The following is an 18,402-nucleotide window of genomic DNA, read 5'->3' as shown; positions in this document are numbered from 1 at the left end:
AAAGGTGGTGTATTACACTATTATCTAAATAGACCGATTAAATAAATTGTAATACACTTCTCTGTCATAATTTCAATGTTGAGAATGTTAGAAAAAGTTGACACAAACAGTGGTTACCTTGATTGCAATGGGGAAAGGTATCAAGAAGGAGGTGGCAGGGTGCAGGGCAAAACAAAATTATGTGAGTTTTTAATTTTTGTTACATTTTGAAAGGAAATTGCTGTAAACAGGACGAATTATATAAAGAAAACATAAATTAATTTTTTATTAAATATACATGCATATAAAATAATATAATAAAATATTATTACATTTTTCAAATACTGGTAGTAATTACTGTCTTAATACCATATAATACAGACTGCCATTATAAAATAAATTAATTGGGTATGAGATGCTCATGTCATTATAAATTTGAATGAATCACAGAATGTATGTCAGGATGAATAGCAGACTGAATTTCAGAATGTATAACGGACTGAATATCAGTGGCAATATGTTCACGGATGTCTGCTTGAAGATGAGAGGCAACACTTTTTGTCACATCGGACTCCACATCTGGTTGAATTTGCACATGAATTTCATTTTGCTGAATTTCTGTTTCCACTTCAACAATAGGCATATCTATCAAAAATTCACTAGTGATTTCTGTATCACTGAGAGCAAGCTCAGTTATCTGCTCTATTTCCATAACAACAGCATCATCATCAAGTCTGACTTGTTTTATTCGTTCCTTGTCTTTGGTGTGAGTCTTTGTGTGTTTCTGCATGTCACCCTTCTGTGCAAAGGCACGACTGCATATTGGACATTGGTGAGGTTTTTCACCTGTATGTGTGCGTTTATGCACAACCAGAGATTGAAGGCGTTTGAATCTCCTTTCACAGAAAGGGCAAGGATACGGATATTCATCTTTATGGAGAGCGGAATGCTGTTTCAAAGTGAAGGAGCTTCTGAAAGTCTTTCCACATACATCACACTCATAAGGCCGTTCACCAGTGTGAATTCTCATGTGAACACGGTAGGGATCCACAGCAATAAAACGCTTCCCACACACTCCACAATCAAAAGGTTTTTTCTCCCCCGTGTGCTTTGCTAGGTGATATTTAAGTGTTAATTCAGACTTTAATTTCTTAGAACAGATAACACATTCATAGCTTACATCCTGAACATTACCAAAGTCATATAAATGCTTCTTTTTGTGCTGGTTTAGATTTCCCAGTCTATTGAATGCAGCACCACAGGTCTCACAAGTATGCGGTTTTACTCCAGAATGGCTTAACTTATGCTGTTTTACCAAAGCCTTACTGTAGAATGCTCGACCACATATATCACAATGGAAGTTCTTTTCAGTTGAATGAATTATCAAATGTTTGTTAACAGAAACATTGTCTTTGAAGCTCTTACCACAAGTTGGGCACGAACAAGGCCTATCACTTGAGTGTGTCCTCATGTGAACTCTTAGACTTTGGGGGTTTGACAACACTTTGCCACAAAGATAGCATAAAACGTTTCTGCTGTCAGAGTGTATTTTTTCGTGTCGCCACATTGCACTTCTATTGGCAAATGTTTTATTGCAGATACTACACGTTAAAGACTTGGGTTCAATATGAGTGCGTTTGTGACGTCTCAATGCCTTTTTGAAATGAAATGATTCTTGACAAATAGTACATGTGTATGGTTTCTCATTTGTATGGAGTCGCCTATGAATTTCTAGCTGGGATTTAATTTTATAATGGGCACCGCAAAATTCACATATATTTTCTGCGGGAATGTGATGTTCTTTTACATGTTTTCGATAAGGTTTCAACCCGCAAAAAACTAGGCCACAATCTTCACATTTATGTAGCTCTCTCTTTCTGTATCTTCTAACATTTTTGTTGTCTGGCAACTTTTCTATGCTATGCTTTGTAAACTCATGTATAAAGAGTTTATCTGATGTCTCAAATCTCTGCTTACAAATAGTACACTTATGAGGTCTTTCACTATCACATTCAACACTAAAGTATGACCCATCAAATCTATCATTTTCTGTATTCGACGTCTCCTCCTTCTGAGTGATTTTGGAATAACTCTTTAGTCCAAAACTGCCAGCTGCTTTGTAGTCAGAAATATTAGGTTCTGATTTAGATGTTTCACAACCAGAAAACAATGATGTTTGATGTGATGATGTTATAGAGCTGTCACAAGAATCATTACCAACATTTCCATCACTCTGATTACCTGAATCTGTGAAAACATAGATAACATCGTTCTTCTCCGCGATATCTGAACACCTGAAACAGATGGTGACATAATAGGTAAGTGAAGGTAGACTCAATGCCTATTATGCAGTACCTTTTATTATACAGTAAAAAGATTGATCCCATTACTAAGAAACAAAATATATACAGGGTGTCCATAATTAAAGTTCCACTTTCGAAATACTGTAGAAAGAGCACCTCTACTAAGAATGATGTCAGATTTGAACCTTCCTCTGTGTCCAAATTTGTTTCATCCTTTCAGAATGAAGTCTCTCTCTTTCATCAGACCATACTGTTTCAGTCTGTTCTCTAATTTCCCTCTGACCAACTTGCCAATCAAACATCTTTTATCCGAATGTTTTTCTATTTATAATGTCTGCCTGAGTCACACCAGCTTCTTTAAGATCCTCCTTGATTGCAGCGACCATTTAACTGGCTCAGTTGTGGCCTTACTTCTGTTATTGTAGAATATGAACAACATATTATTGACACAAGGAGAAACATCATGGCATTAATATACAGGGGAGTTGCTAACAATTGCCACCAAGAATAACTCAGAAAGTATGATAGGACTGAAAAGTTTGTGGGACAAAAGTTGCATGGGACATCGGAGGCCACATTGTAACGTTGGTATTTTGTTGAACGTTGGTATTTTGTTGCTAGGTGGGGTCGCTTCAGAGATATGAAGGTCAACATTGTTTTTTTTTTTTTAAATGGGATGCTATAGTTTGGTACTTATTTTCTGATAGCGGTTATCAAGACGAATCCAATGATTTGTATCTGTAAGGTCTTTGAAGGTCAGAAAGGTGGCATGAACATCCATTTACGGAAGGTATTTGAAATGATGACTGTTGGTATCAATGCAGTGTGGCAATCTTATTATCGTGGATTGAGTGGTATTCCGTATCACTTCGGCACTTATTGAAGCACATGTTCTGACAATCCTCTCTAGCATATCTTCAGGTCTAGTTGGAACGTCTTTGTAAACAATGTCTTCTACGAATCCCCACAAGAAAAAATCCAGAGGCATCAAGTCTAGCGAACAAGCCGACCACGACACACCTCCTCCATGTCCCATGTCCAATCCAACGATTTGAGAATTGTCTCTGCAACTCATTTCTAGCCATCAGCGAAAAATGTGCCGGACACCCATCATGCTGATACCACATTCTGTTCCATGTTCCTAAAGGTATTTCTTGCAACAACAGACCTAATGTTTCTTGCAGGAATACTGTGTACCTCCTACCATTAAGATTTCCTTCGATGAAACAGGGGCCTATAATTCTGTCCTCCAAAATCCCACACCATACATTCACCAACCACGATTTTTGGTGTGCAACTTTCTGCAGCCAACATGGATTTTCAGTTGCCCAATAATGCATGTTAGGCAAATTAACATTTCCATAGTTTGTGAATGTAGCCTTGTCAGTAAATACAATCAAATTAATAAATGTGTCATCCCTCTGAATCTGAAGTTGGGCCCACCAGCAGAATTAAATGCGATGCATAAAATCCATACCAGTTAATTCTTGGTGGAGTCTGATACGATAAGAATGATATTTATGGCGATGCAGAACATGAACAATGCTACTCTGGCTCATGCCAGATTCCCTTGAAATTTGACACAAACTAACACAAGAATCTCAGACCACAGTGGCAAGCGTACCAATTTCTGTTTCCTCGTTACTAACTTCCCTTTGCTGGATATGTTTCCGATGCATTAAAGATCCAGATGTCCTCAATTTATCATACACCTATTTAAATGTACAACATGTAGGGTGAGTATGCTGAGGATATCTTTCAGTGAATTTCACTCGCATTCTTTGCAAATGAGGAACACATCGACTTGTTTTTCGAAAGAAACATCATACACATTTGCTTCATTTGACATTGTATTGCGAAACCATTGACTGGTGTTTACAGGTCAATGGCACGTTAGATGGATACGCCATATTCGGCCAATATTTACTATTTGCACGATATACAGGAGAGAACTGTCAGTGTGTGTACTTTGATAAATGCCGAAGTGATAAGGAATACCACTCACAATCCATGATAAGAAGACTGCCGCACTGCATTGACACCAATGGTCATCACTTCAAACACCTTCTGTAAATGGACGTTCATGCTACCTTTGTGACCTTTGTTGACCTTCAAAGACCTTACTGTTACACATCATTGGATTCGTCTCGATAGCCGCTATCAGAAAATAAGTAACAAACTATAGCATACCATTTAAATAAACAAAGTTGACCTTCATATCTCTGATGCAACCCCACCTAGCAACAAAAAACCAGTCATATGGCCCCCGATGTCCGATGCAACATTTTTCCCATAAACTTTTCAGCTATCATCATACTTTCCGAGATATTCTGGGTGGCAATAGTTAGTGATTCACCCTGCATATCATCCATCATGGCAAGATCGTACCACATTGGATGGGAAAAATCAGTTTTTAGTTGTCCTGAGGCCAAAGACCTCATAAAAACCAAAAGACATTTTTCAACTGTCCTGCAGCAAAAAACTGCATAAAAATCAAAATGACATTGGTTTTTAAGTGTAATGTGACTGGCACAAGACACATTCAACATGCTGTCCACCTTTTTCGCCACAAGTTGAAATTGCGAAACAGCATGTTCCAAAACTGATTAGAGTGTCTCGGGGGTCACATTCAGAATGCATAAGGCAATGCATGTCTTCAATTCAGCTATGTTCATAATTGGAGCACGGAACACTTTGTCTTTCAGGTAACTCCCAGCCAAAGTCACACAGATTAATATCAGGTGATCCGAAAGGCCAAGATGTTGGGAAATGATAACTGATAATTCTAGCATTTCCAAAACGCCCCTGCAGCAGCCACTTCACTGGCAGTGCAGTGTGCGGAGGAGCACCATCTTGCATGAAAATGATCCTACCCCCACATCCACACTGCTGAAGTGTTGGAATGATGTTGATGCTCAAAAGACTCTCAGAGCATTTACCAGTGATGGTACAAGTAACACGATCTGCAGGACTCATCTCCTCAAAAAATATAGCCCTATGATAAACGATGCCGTCAACAGCACACAGTCACCTCTGCGGAATGAAGTGGTATTGGTTGGTGTGTTTGCACATTTTTCGCCACCCATGTTCTGCTGTTCTGCTCACTGACACGTCCTAGGAGATGGAAATGGGCTTCATCTGCCAACAGAATGTTCCATGGCCATTCACTGTTCACTTCCACGTGAACGAGAAATTCCAGAGTAAATATTTGCCTTTCTGGCATGTTAAGCATGAATCAACTCCTGAACACAGGTGATTCTGTATGGGTAGCAAAGCACGAAGTTGTGTAGGATTTTATGCATTGTGCACGCAGGTATGTCTAATGTTCAGGCACTTCCCTGTGCAATGCATGTTTGCACGCCACTGCAGAACCCCTCCCGCAATGTTGTGGCCACATTTTCAATAGCCTCCCTCAAACATTGCATTTCAAACAAATCTGCCGTTTCAAATTTTTTAATAATTTTCCCCAGATGCTTAGCAGACATCAGACCAAAATGTTTTAAAAACCCTCGAATGCCCAAAATTTCTGCAAGGTTATTGGCACACAGTCACATTTCTTGTAAAAGAGCTGTACAAACAGCATGCAATCCTTCATGGAGACAGTCGTGCTCGGGCGCAAAGTAAAGAACAGCCACGTGCTGCTTGTCTATTGGTGAGTACATTCTGATGCTTACAGTGCCATCTATTGGTAATCCCCCCCCACCACCACCACGATGTTTCTCACTGTGTCAGTAAATGCTGTTCACATTTGCAGTCATTGTCATTCTGTTTCTACAATGTTTTGCAACTGTAACTTTAATTATGGATACCCTTTCATGAGGATAGACAGCAAACAGAAGAAATACTGTGCAGCAGAATGACACAAAGGAAAGATGAGAAACAGCTTTTTTTCTTACGAAGTCCTTCAGAAAACACACACACACAATCTGTTGTCTCTTAATGCTGCAGCACGATTGGGGACAGGCAGACTGCAGTATTGTAAGTCTCTCTCTCTCTCTCTCTCTCTCTCTCTCTCTCTCTCTGTGTGTGTGTGTGTGTGTGTGTGTGTGTGTGTGTGTGTGTGTGTGTGTTGTGTGTGTGTGTGTGTGTGTGTTCTGAAGAATTACTTTGCTCTAAATTAAATTAATTTTTCATCCTTTCTAAATGCCTGCTCTGTGTCTCTTTTATTTGGGGAGAAAGGCTCTATCTTTTATCCACATTATAATTATTTCTGGATTTGCTATTGGCATCAAAGTATTATAAATATAACCAGAGAAAAAGTGACCTATGATACATTATGGGTGTCTGTTTAGATTTTAAAACAATATTTCTAACACATCATTTTAAACAATATGGACAAAGTTTTCAATTGCTTTCTGAAACAAAAATTATTAAAATATGATTAGTAGTAATTATATGTACATAAAAAGAATAGAAATTCTTAAAGGTATGGGCTGGATTTATAAATATTGTAATCTTTTTATGAAATGAGTAAATACATGGCTATTGGAAAAAAGAAAGGGAGAAGGCAGGTTTGGAAAGGGGCAATAAGAGTTTAGGCCGCAGGGAAGAGTGAAAGGCTCATGGACGGAAGAAGGAGAACAGAGCAGATGACGAGAGAGTGGTGGGGAGAATGCAGACAAGAGGAGAGGGGGAATAGAAGACAGGGAAGGTTGGGCACTTTACATCAGTCAGTCTGTTAGCGATCAGCTCATGTAAACTTTGACTGTTACTGTCACCAGATATCATGGCTGTTTTCTTTGTCACTTTGAATGCATGACAATAGTGCCTGTCAATCACTCTTTTCATTGTGCCTGTCTGCAGCTCAATACATCAACCTTTACAGTGAGTAGCAATCTACCTTTTTCACAGTATTGCTGATATTACAACCTGGACTTTCCACTGTTTGACGCTATTATCTTGGCATTCGTAGTATATAAAGACTCACATTATGATGCTTCTATATTGATTTTTATGTCATTTTTGGCAGCTGACACACATATTTTACAGCTGACATTCCCTTGCCTTGTCAACAGCCAACTGACAAAGTGTCGAACAGTTCGCCACTTTACCTCCGAGGATGTCTCCCGCAGTCGGAGACGAAACGTCAGGAGAGTGTTTTATACTTCGACCATGGCCTATCAGCCTGGAAGTTTTAAGTGAAGACAATACCGGCCGTGAAAGCTTACATTGTATGATGAAACATATATTATTTTTCAACATAACCTCCCTACACTTCAATGCACTCTGTCCATCGTTTCACAGTTTTTTGACTCTGTCGAAAGAAAAGTTTTTGGTTGCTTCTGTAACCAATTTTGCACCACATCAATGGCTTGTGGATCAGATGCAAATCTTCTTTCCCTGAACGCTTCCTTCAATGGTCCAAACATAGGGAAAATGCTTGGAGCCATGTCTGGACTGTATGATGGGTGTTCCAACAATTCAAATCCCAACTTCTTTATTATAGTTTTGGCTGTCCATTTGCCAGAATGTGGCTGAGCATTATGTGCTGCAGGGTGACAGCTTTCTGTGTCTGACTGCAGCTTTCAGTTTAGTTCGCAACACATCACAATAGTTCTCAGTGTTCAAGGTTTCGCCTCTTAGAGTGAAATGAAAGGCTACCACACCTTCCATGGCCCAGAATAGTATTAGCATAATCTTACCAGGTATGGTCGACCTTTAAAAATTTCTTAACTTCTGGTGACGACGTGTTTAACCATGCTCACAGCCTTACTTCTCAGTTTGCAATGATGCACCCAAGCTTCATCTACAAGTTCTGATTTGTTGCAAAAATCCATCTCCCTTGTGATGTTAACAGGCCAAACGTTTACAAGAGATGTCCATCCTTTGTGCTTTACACTGCACTGACAGATTTTTGGTACCAATCTTGCACATACTTTCCAAAAATTTAGCCTGTCATGTAAGTTGGAATACGTTGAACCATGACTGATATGTACAGCATTAATGATTTTGTCCAATGTGATTCATCTGTTTTCCATCACCATACGCCCAATGACTTCCAAATTGTTCTCAGTTGTTGCCGTTGATGGCCTGTCTGCTCTTTCCTCGACACATAGAGAAATTGTACCCTGTTTGAAGGGTTCTATTCATTCACGGATATGGCTTCATGATAAACAGCTGTCACCGTAGTGCACTTGACTTTGACATATAATTTCTGCAGTTTTAACATCTTCTGCAAACAGAAAGCAAATCACTGTCCTCATTTCCTCCTTGAGCTTTTTTCAGCAAATCACAGCTCATGTCATGTGATCTTTCCAGCCAGGTGCAGCAGATATTCAAAGCATAGGACATGTAATGTCGTCAGCCAATAGCAACATCACTGATAAGTAGTGCAAACACACAAGCAGGAAAAGTAAATAGTTTAAATTAATACACAAGCACTATAGCTACAAGAAAAGCTAAGGTTTCACATATAATGTTGACTGTCAAAAATTTTTTGCTGTTTCTTTCCAAGGGTGTGGTTAGACAGGATCCTGAAAGCACAGCTTAAATTGCAGCAGCTGAATATTCCTGACAAGCACGATTATAAAATTCACTGCTGAACATTTTGTGAGTTACCAGGCTGAATATGTGTTCCGTCAAGCAATACGACTTTTCTATAGAAAAGCCAGTTATGGGCGAAACTGCTCGAAAAATCATTTCACACTTTTTTTGAAGGAAATTATACTTTTTGCCATTGTTATTGCATATGTCGTAATCAATGAAAGAACTACAATAAATATGAGAAACTAACCTTGACACTTGGGCTTTTTTGTGTGCGTCATCTTTTAAGATATATCAAACACAAATAAGCAAGTAAAATTTTATATAATGAAATTTTTTTTTGTTGTTGGTCCTCAGTGTTCTGTTTTGAATGAGAGTCTAATGCTCTGTGATTTAAAAAATTCATGGCACGTTCTCACACATTATATAATTCATCTCATATAAAAGGACTTTACTTTAAAGAAAACCTCATCGAAACGAGGCCCACAAAAAAGATGCATCAAAGGAAGTTTGTTGTTATGAAGAATTGCATAATCTTTGACACACGTTGCTGTTAAGAGATGCCTATGTGTGCTTTGTTACTGTATATGGTGCATTTTCTTTGAAGCTAACGTTTTATTTTGGTGTTATTCTCTTGTGTATGTTTTATTGCCATGGTATCATTCTTGAGTAGTGGGCTAAAGTAAAATTCTTTGTCAAGTATCAGTTCTTACCAGTCGAAATTACAAAAATTTAACTGAAAACTAAAACAATGAAAAAATTCCCAGAATTCTAAAAAAATTCTCTGGTTTTCCCCAGATTTTCCAGTTGTCCCAGGGTATATACACCATGGACAACCTCTTAAACTTCTGTTTGTTTGCTTGGCATTCTCCTTTTAGCTGTAGTGCTGACAGTCCTTAATCATACAAATTACATTTTGATACAGATTTACATGTGTTGTTAGTACAATACCGTACAACACATGCCACTTAGCAACTTCCAATTGTTTCAGTTGGATCTATTTAATCATGTTATTTGTTTTTTATTTAAGTAGTAATTTCCAACATTCAAACCTGGATCATGTAATTGAACATAAAACCACCTGAAGATGGGCACAAGCACAAAACCGGTCATGCATTAAATAAAATGAAGTAGTGTTGTGACTGGTAGCTGTTGTTATTCTACATACTTTAAAAGGAACTGCCACAGAGTTCAACTGCCTCCACTAGGATAAAATTCAATTTGTGTCCTATGAGATTCTGTGGGAATTACACTCTTCCATGGTATTGTTGCAGTCCCACAGATTAGATCCTGTTGGCTGACAGTTCCACACCAGTTAATAAAGTTACAAGGAAAGTCAAACAGCATTCACAATAAAGACATTTTGACTGTCACAATTTCATCAGCAAACTATCAAAGTATTCATAATAAAGTTCTCAAATTTACCACCCTCCAGGAAAGTTCTCGCACTAAAATTATGCTTGGGAGCAAGAGTTGGCTAAGAATTGGCTGAAACCCGAAGTGGGAAGCTCTGAGATATTTAGCGAGTCATGGAATACATACCGGTAAGACAGATTAGAGGCAGGGGGGCCCCACTGCAGTTGACAAAAATATTGTTTCTATAGATGTCAAAGTGAAGTGTGGCAGAGAAGTAATCTGGTTGCATATTACAGGTGTAGGTGAAACCAAGTTAGTAGTTGTATGTTTTTACCGGCCACGTGATTCTGTTGTGACACTTTTAGCATCATTCAAAGAAAGTCTACGGTCAATAGGGTGTAAATAGCCAGATATGCAATACTAGTTGGAAGCAACTTTAACCTGCCGAGTAGAGACTGGGATGTCTGTGGATTCATTATGAAGGGGTACAGAGGGACAGTTATGCAAAATATTTTTGAACACATTTTCTGAAAACTGTCTTGAGCAGCTAGCTCAGCAGCCTCCACACAATAGAAATATCTTAGACCTTATAGCTACAAATAGGCTCAACCTTATTGACAATGTCTGTACAGAAACAGGGATTAATGATCGTGATGTCATTATAGCGACTATGATCATGAAAGTTAATAAATCAGTCAAGAAGGTTTGGAGAGTGTTTCAGCTAGCTAGAGCAGATAAGCAGTTATCAGCTTCTCACTCTTTTCACTTGGACAGTGAATTGGCATCACTTAGTTCCAGTAAGATGAATGTAGAGGAATTATGGGTGAAGTTTAAGTGGTCTGGAGAGTTATGTGCCTAGTAAGTGGATAAAGAAAGGAACAGACCCATGATGACTAAATAACAATATTTGGCAGATACTGAGGAAGCACAGGCTGTTGTACTCTCAGTTCAAAAGGTATGCATCAATGATGACAAGTGAAGTGTAGTAGAGATTCATGCGTCTGTGAAAAGATCTATGAGCAAAGCATACAACAACTGCCATCGTCACAGCTTATCCAAAGTTCTGGCACAGAACACAAAAAAAGTTCTGGTTTTACATAAAATCACTAAGCGGGTCTAAGGCTTCCATTCAGTCCCTTGTTGATCAGTCTGGTGTGGTAGTTGAGGATAGCAAAACAAAAACCCAAGTTTTAAATTTCACATTCAAGAAACTGTTCACATAGGAGAATCGTACAAAAATACTGTCATTTGACCATCGGACAGACTCCAAATGGATGACATAGTAATAAGCATACCTGGTGTAGAGAAACAGCTGAAAGATTTGAAAGCAAATAAATCACCAGCTCCCAATGGAATCACAGTTCCATTTTACAAAGAGTACTCTGGCATTGGCCCCTACCTTGCTTGAATTTATTGTGAATCTCTTGCTCAGCAGGAAGTCCCAAGCAATTGGAGAAAAGTGTGGGTGTGTACTCAGAGGACTAAAGTAAGATAAAAACATGCAACCAAGTGATTAATATTTTTATTTGCCAGATAGGAGTAACAGTGTCTCTCACAAAAAATGGGGTGTAGGGATGGTTAAGAGGTCGAGTGAACAGAATAGTGTACCTGAATATATGAAGTATGGTAGGAGATAGGGTAGACGCACACAAAAGGAAGACCTACATCTGTAGTGCAAAGTGAAATTGGCCTGAGTTGTTAAAGATTATCGAGTTTAAGTAAATAGGAAAGTATTAAAGACATGAAACGCCAAACTGTATAACTGAGACAATACATGTCACAAGAGAAACTGTTTTCAGTTTTAAACCTCTACAAAATGTAAATACTGATGAACAAAACCAAGAGATTGCCATAAATGTTTGTTATAGTGAAACAATGCTATGAACTTATGTAAAGCACATTAATGTCAACCTCAATAGATTTGTGATTAATTTTCTATGTGAGTCAAATATCATTGCCAGATGTAGAATCAGTAATACACATGTAACGAGGTTGTTACGAAAAGAATATTTATTTCACTATTTGTGCTATATTTAAATATACACTATCCATCCAAAAAAACTCAAAAATGATTTTAATTCTGGCATATAAGCAATGTCAGCACAATAACTACAGTGACAGCTTGAACAAACAACAGTAAACAACAGATGTGCATACAATAAACAACAGATGTGAATTCAACCATCCAGTTGTGAGAAGACAATAGTGAAGGTACACCCGTAGTGTGTGCGTTGTGTATCATGAACTGTAATGGACCAAAATCTCTAAATCAAGTTTTCAAACTCTGTTTCCAGAATGTTTTGAAGGAGAGAAAATTGTGTGCAAAGTTTGTCCTGTCTCGAGTTCCGAACAAACCCCATGGCATGTGAATGCCTGCTGCAACTTGATTGAAATGCAAGAAATGGACAATTCTTTTCTGGAGGGGAGGGAGAGAGGAAAAAAAAAACACTAATGACAAAATTTGGTTTTATTAATACAAACCAAACTCCAAACGACAAAGTGCAGAAATTCACAGTAAGGGTCAACGCTTTGATGGCATAACTGACATCTAAGCCAACGCGTTGCACGAGTTGAACAATATTCCCAAGAAGGACTTCTCTGACATTTTCACATGCTTGTTGGAACATTATGTGTGTTTTACTCAAGTGGCACGAGACTATGTAGAACACCTCAAGCATTAAAACCACTATCTTCACTTTTCTCTATTTTTTATTAATCTATTATTTTATTTTATTATTAATGTATGATTTATTAATTGCTTAATTGGGGTGCCACACCACAGGGGTGAGCTGTATCCCTACATTTTCCCTCCAGAATGATACTTACAACACAAGTAATTTATATAATAAGAAAATAACAACATAAAATAATGTGTCTAATAATATTGGACAGATACTGTGTGTCGGTTTTCCTTTCGTTGTGCATGTTGTAACTGTATTGAGGGACAATGTGCGTCTCCAGTATTGGACAGTAGTCGTGGCGACACAGCAAGAGGAAGTACCTGCTCGGACACGGCAATAAGTATTTCATGAATCAGCAGCCTGCCTTGCAGATGTGCAGACTTTCCAGGAACAGAAAATCATTTAAATATATGCTACATGAACTTTTGGAGATAGATGTACTCATCTTGTTTATGGAATCATTAAGATGTTAGCTCAGTATGGCTTGTTCTTTTATTTTAAGTGAATGAATACATATTGCATGTTCAGTGACAAGTACTATGAAAATGAAGTGAGATAACATTTTTTTGGATTCAAAGGAGTATTACCTCTTAGGTGGTGGAATCCAGAAAATCAGCACGGAAAGTACACAGTCAAACTATTGTTATACAGACACAAGAACCACCTCATATTTTAAGAAACAAACACCCCACATGATATATAGGACAGCAGGATAAAGGATCAAGATTGGTTCCAAATAAACTGACTTGTACGAAAATCTTTGGCATCTGAAAAGAATGTCCTGTGCAAGAACCTTGTGGTTATGAAAAGGAATTCTACTGCTCTCTCTACACATTAAGTTGATCCTAATGAAACAGTGTGTGAAAGCTCTATCCAACGAAGGACAAAGTTCCAAGCATCTCTCTGAGACATTTCCTCAACCACTATCAGAAAGAAAATCCAAAGAAGGTGTGACATTCAAAGAATTATTATCAGTTACACATTTGAATATCGACAGTGAGTTGGAGGGAGACTTGGTTTTCAAGAACAGTGATTGGTGCTAAGTTCTTAGGCAACAAAAGTACCCACATTATACACTCAGGTGACAAAAGTCACGGGACACCTCCTAATGTTGTGTCGGACCTCCTCCTACCAGGCGTAGTGCAGCAACTCGACACAGAGGCTGCCCCTATAGCCATCCACAATTTCTAAAGTGTTGCCGGTGCAGGATGTTATGAACCTCTCGATTATGTCCCACAAATGTCCAATGGGACTCATTTCAGACAATCTGGAGGGCCAAATCATTCACTCAAATTGTCCAGAATGTTCTTCAAAGCAATTGTGGCCTGGTGACATGATGCACTGTCAGCCATAAAAATTCCATAGTTGTTTGGGTTCATGAAGTTCATTAATGGCTTTATATGATCTCCAAGTAGCCAAAAATAACCACTTCCAGTCAATGATCGGTTTAGTTGTACCAGAGGACCTAACCCATTCCGTGTAAACACAGCCCACACTGTTATGGAGCTACCAGCAGTTTGCACAGAGCCTTGTTGACAACTTGGGTCCACATCTTCATGGGGTCTGCGCCACACTTAAACCCTACCATAACATCTTATCAACTGAAACTGGGACTCATCTCATTGGGCACAGTTGTCTAGTGTCCATCCGATATGGTCACGAGCCCAGAAGAGGCGCTGCACGCAATGTCTAGCTCCAACTATCATTCCATGTTCAAAGTCTGTCAATTCCAGTCGTGCAGCCATAATCAAATCGGCAACCTTTTCATATGAATCATCTGAGTTCAAATGACAGCTTTGCTATTGCACTGCCCTTTTACACCTTGTGTATGTGATACTACAACTGTCTTACATGTGCATATCGCTATCCCATGACTTTTGTCACCTCAGTGCAGAAAAGTTCAGGGAGTTGTACTGTTTGATGAGCTTCAAGATTCATTTTTTGAAGTTGCCTACATTTTTCCCCCAACAATTTGGGTGATGTCAATAACGGAACAGGTGAGAACTTTCATCAATTAATTCAAGTGGTGGAAGAACAGTATCAAAGCTCCTAGAATACAAACACGATTGGAAGACTACTGTTGGGCACTACACCAAGATGTATACAGGGCAGTTTAATGGAGAAAAACGATATTAAATGTTTTGAACTGAAGAAATAAAGAAAATACTGTAGAAGACTATGGACACACAATTCCTACCTAAGTTTCCATGTTTATATTTAAGTAAAACCTTTGTTCGTATTGAAAAAGTGAACTATTTTTCATTCCAATGTGTGTTTCACCAACTTTCTAGTTTACAACACAATCACATAAAAAAGGGTTTATCATATATGGATATAATGTCCAAAACTCCCATGAGATTCAGCTATTACCTAATAGAAAAGTGTGTGTGTGTTTTCTATAACTGAAGTATTTGTCTGAAATGTAACAAAATTCTCAGTCTCCTTTTTTAAAATAAAATATTATAATGCCTTCAACAACTGCAATACACATGTGAAGTCTCTTATGAATGGGCTGAATTGTCTTCATTAATAAAGGTATATCTACTACAATAATATACTTTTTCATTTCTGTGTGCTTACTCATTTACAGATGCAGGAGACTGTTTCCCTGTAGTAGTTTTCTTTACAGTAAGAAATTCTGAGAGATCCGGAGGAAGACCCACTTGATCCGATAAAAGGCTCTTAGATGGATTTTGCTGATTCTGAAAAAGAAATGACACTTTGTAATATTAATATTACTTTTGAATTAACAGGGCTTTTATACTATTGATTCTATCAGAACTTTGTCCCAAATTCAAATATTACCTTACCTATCAGTTAACATGCCATATTCTACAATTAAGGCCACAAAACAAAGCATTATGACATATTAAAAAGTACACAACATCACAAACATTAAAAAAAAACAACAACATGGAAGTAAAAAGTGTCAGTAGATTAATATTATGTTCATCAAAAGTTAAAGTTTTGACAACACACACACACACACATACATATATACAAACAAATGGAATGGAGCTTTTATATATATAATACTTCTTGAAGTTAATATAAAAAAAGAGATATGAACAGTGAAGTAAGGACATAAAACTTGAAAATGTCTCTCTGTGTCATGTTGCCCATCTTGTAGTTCCTTTAAAAACAAAGCTTGCATCAGATAGCTTGAAATTCAGTCTTTATATTAATGCCACAGTGAGTTTTCCTCGGAAGGCTTAAATACACATCATGTAACTGATTTTCTAAAACCCAGTTAAGCATTAACAGTTTAAATAATCATCATGAACAACAATGCAGAGGACACAAAATAAAATGACCGTTATTAAATTCTACTGAGAATAAAAAAGAATTTAAGTGATTAAGGAGAAAATGTAAGAATGCAGCAAATTAAGTACATGTAATAGAATACACATATCTAATGAATAAGTCTGGCAAAAAGTGCAAAACGGCAATTCAGAAACAGTTGGAGGAGAAATAAGAGGCTGTAGAAGCATGCAGGACAATGGAAGGATATATGTGGCCTATAGGAAAATTGTAGAGATGTTTCAGGAAAAGAGAAGCAGGTGTATGAACATTACGAACTCAGATGGCAAGCAAAGAATGGACACCTGAGAGGTCGAAGAGCCACACAAGGCAAATGGTATTGAAGACAATATTACACAAAGGGAAGAGAAATTGAAGATGAGATGGGAGCTATGATATTGCGAAAAGAATGTGACAGAGCACTGAAAGACACAAGCTGAAAGAAGACATTTGGATTAAATAACATTTTTCATAATGATTAATATCAATGGCAAAACTATTCCACTTGGTATGCAATATGTATGAGATGGGCAAAATATCCTCAGACTTCATGAAACATGTAATAATTCCAAAAAATGCAGTTACTGACAGATGAGAACATTACTGTGTTCAGTAACATTACTGCGTTCAGTACCTCATAAGTCTTGATTGTAAATTACTGGTACAGATTACTTACATACCACTGGTGAATCAATATATAAATAAAATGAACTATACTTTCAGCACATACACTCACTCTATGCACTCACTCTATGCACCACTTCTTTTCGAGGTCTCAATGGCATGTCTTTTTCAACAGTACTCTGAATGCGAAGATTTTATTTTCATTTTCATTTTGTCCACTGTTATCTGTGGCATGCACTCTTTTAATATACAGCATACTTCATTTAAAGCTGTATCATATTTGTTCCTGTCTTGATAATCTTTACTTCTGATGTCAAAAAGACACAGTTTGAGTTTATATTGTTCAATGAAAACTGTCAACTGTTCTTTGCACCAAGCTGCCATATTCTACATTTATTCTTCTCAAAATCAATTTGTCACCATGCCACATGATGTGTTAAATTCACAGCTGACTTCTGCATGGAGCATTGAAACACATAACAGAAAACAGTATTTATAACAGTTTTCACACACTGTCTCTCTTTCTCTTGTAAAAGTACACACATCCACACACACACATCCGGCCTCCAGGAGTGTACATTTGGGTGTCCATGTGGTTGTTTTCACAAATGCATATTCTTTAAATAGAAAAAAAGAAAGAGCTACAAAGCTAATGTGAATACTGTTTTCTGTTACATGCCTCTATGCTCTACACATCAGTCTACTATGGATGAGTGGTTGCCTCTACCTTATTTTATGCACTGTTCCATCCAGGAATTTCCATAATTGTTATAACTTATGTATTGCTCAATGAAAGTAAAAACAAAACAGATATTACCACTGGGAAAGAATGGAATGTCAAGGATTCTTTAACACTCTTGTATAAACTGAAAGGGTCAGTGGAAGAAAAGATAACTCACAAGAGAACATTTAGCCTTACTGCAAGTTACACATTTGGTTAAATTTAAAAACAAAAATATAAATACAATAAAACAAAATACTGTATACAGTAGATAGCATTTTCTAGCAGCACATATGGAACTACATGTTACCAGCATGTGAACCATTCAAAAACACAGCAGATAACATGCTCAGACTAATCCTTACTACAGTAAGGTTGGTTGGTTAGTTATTTGCATGTTCAGTGGATCATAATAGCAATCTCTCACTATGATGTGAATTAGTTTTATAATTACAGCACATCTTCTTGGCGGATAAGCACTTTCTTTTACTGACCCCTTCAATGGAGAACTGTATTTAAGTAGCTGACTTTGTAATCATCCAGTGTCCAAGAGTTACATCTGGAGGAAACATCCAAAAGTAATATATTTACACAGTGGATAATGCAAATTATATTTGCATTTCTTAAGCTAGACTACACTTACTGCCTGCAAATTAACACTGTGTAAGTGAACAGCACACTGAATCTTATTTTCCTGTTAAATTATCGAATTGTTAACACTATTTCTGCTTGTTAATCACTTGGAGATTTTCAATACAATTCAGTTATCACAACAATTTCTGTAAATTTAGGCCCAGGGTACACAGACGATTCTCTCCTACTCGAAACACAGTTGTGATTCAGAATATTTTCCTCTGCCAGAGATCAGAACTTGTTAAATGAACATGAAAGCAATGCATCATCTACCACTCCTGTGACATTGCAATTGAAATACACAGATGCCCAGATGGTATCA

At 37.6% G+C, this 18,402-nt stretch overlaps 1 protein-coding gene across 1 annotated transcript in view; it reads right to left on the bottom strand.

Annotated features, from left to right (window-relative positions):
• Positions 1–282: 282 nt before the first annotated feature.
• LOC126188123 (zinc finger protein 888-like) overlaps positions 283–18,402 on the bottom strand; it is a 137,480-nt gene continuing 119,360 nt past the window's right edge. The window contains exons 5-6 of the mRNA XM_049929596.1: positions 15,383–15,504; positions 283–2,273 (exon numbers count right to left, since the gene is read on the bottom strand). Of these exons, the coding sequence (XP_049785553.1) occupies positions 407–2,273; positions 15,383–15,504 (1,989 nt within the window). The 3' untranslated portion in view covers positions 283–406. The remainder of the gene's footprint in view (positions 2,274–15,382; positions 15,505–18,402) is intronic.

This window comes from Schistocerca cancellata, chromosome 5, assembly GCF_023864275.1.
Source record: "Schistocerca cancellata isolate TAMUIC-IGC-003103 chromosome 5, iqSchCanc2.1, whole genome shotgun sequence".
Taxonomy (NCBI): Eukaryota; Metazoa; Arthropoda; class Insecta; order Orthoptera; family Acrididae; genus Schistocerca; species Schistocerca cancellata.
This window is presented reverse-complemented; position numbering and strand designations above follow the sequence as displayed.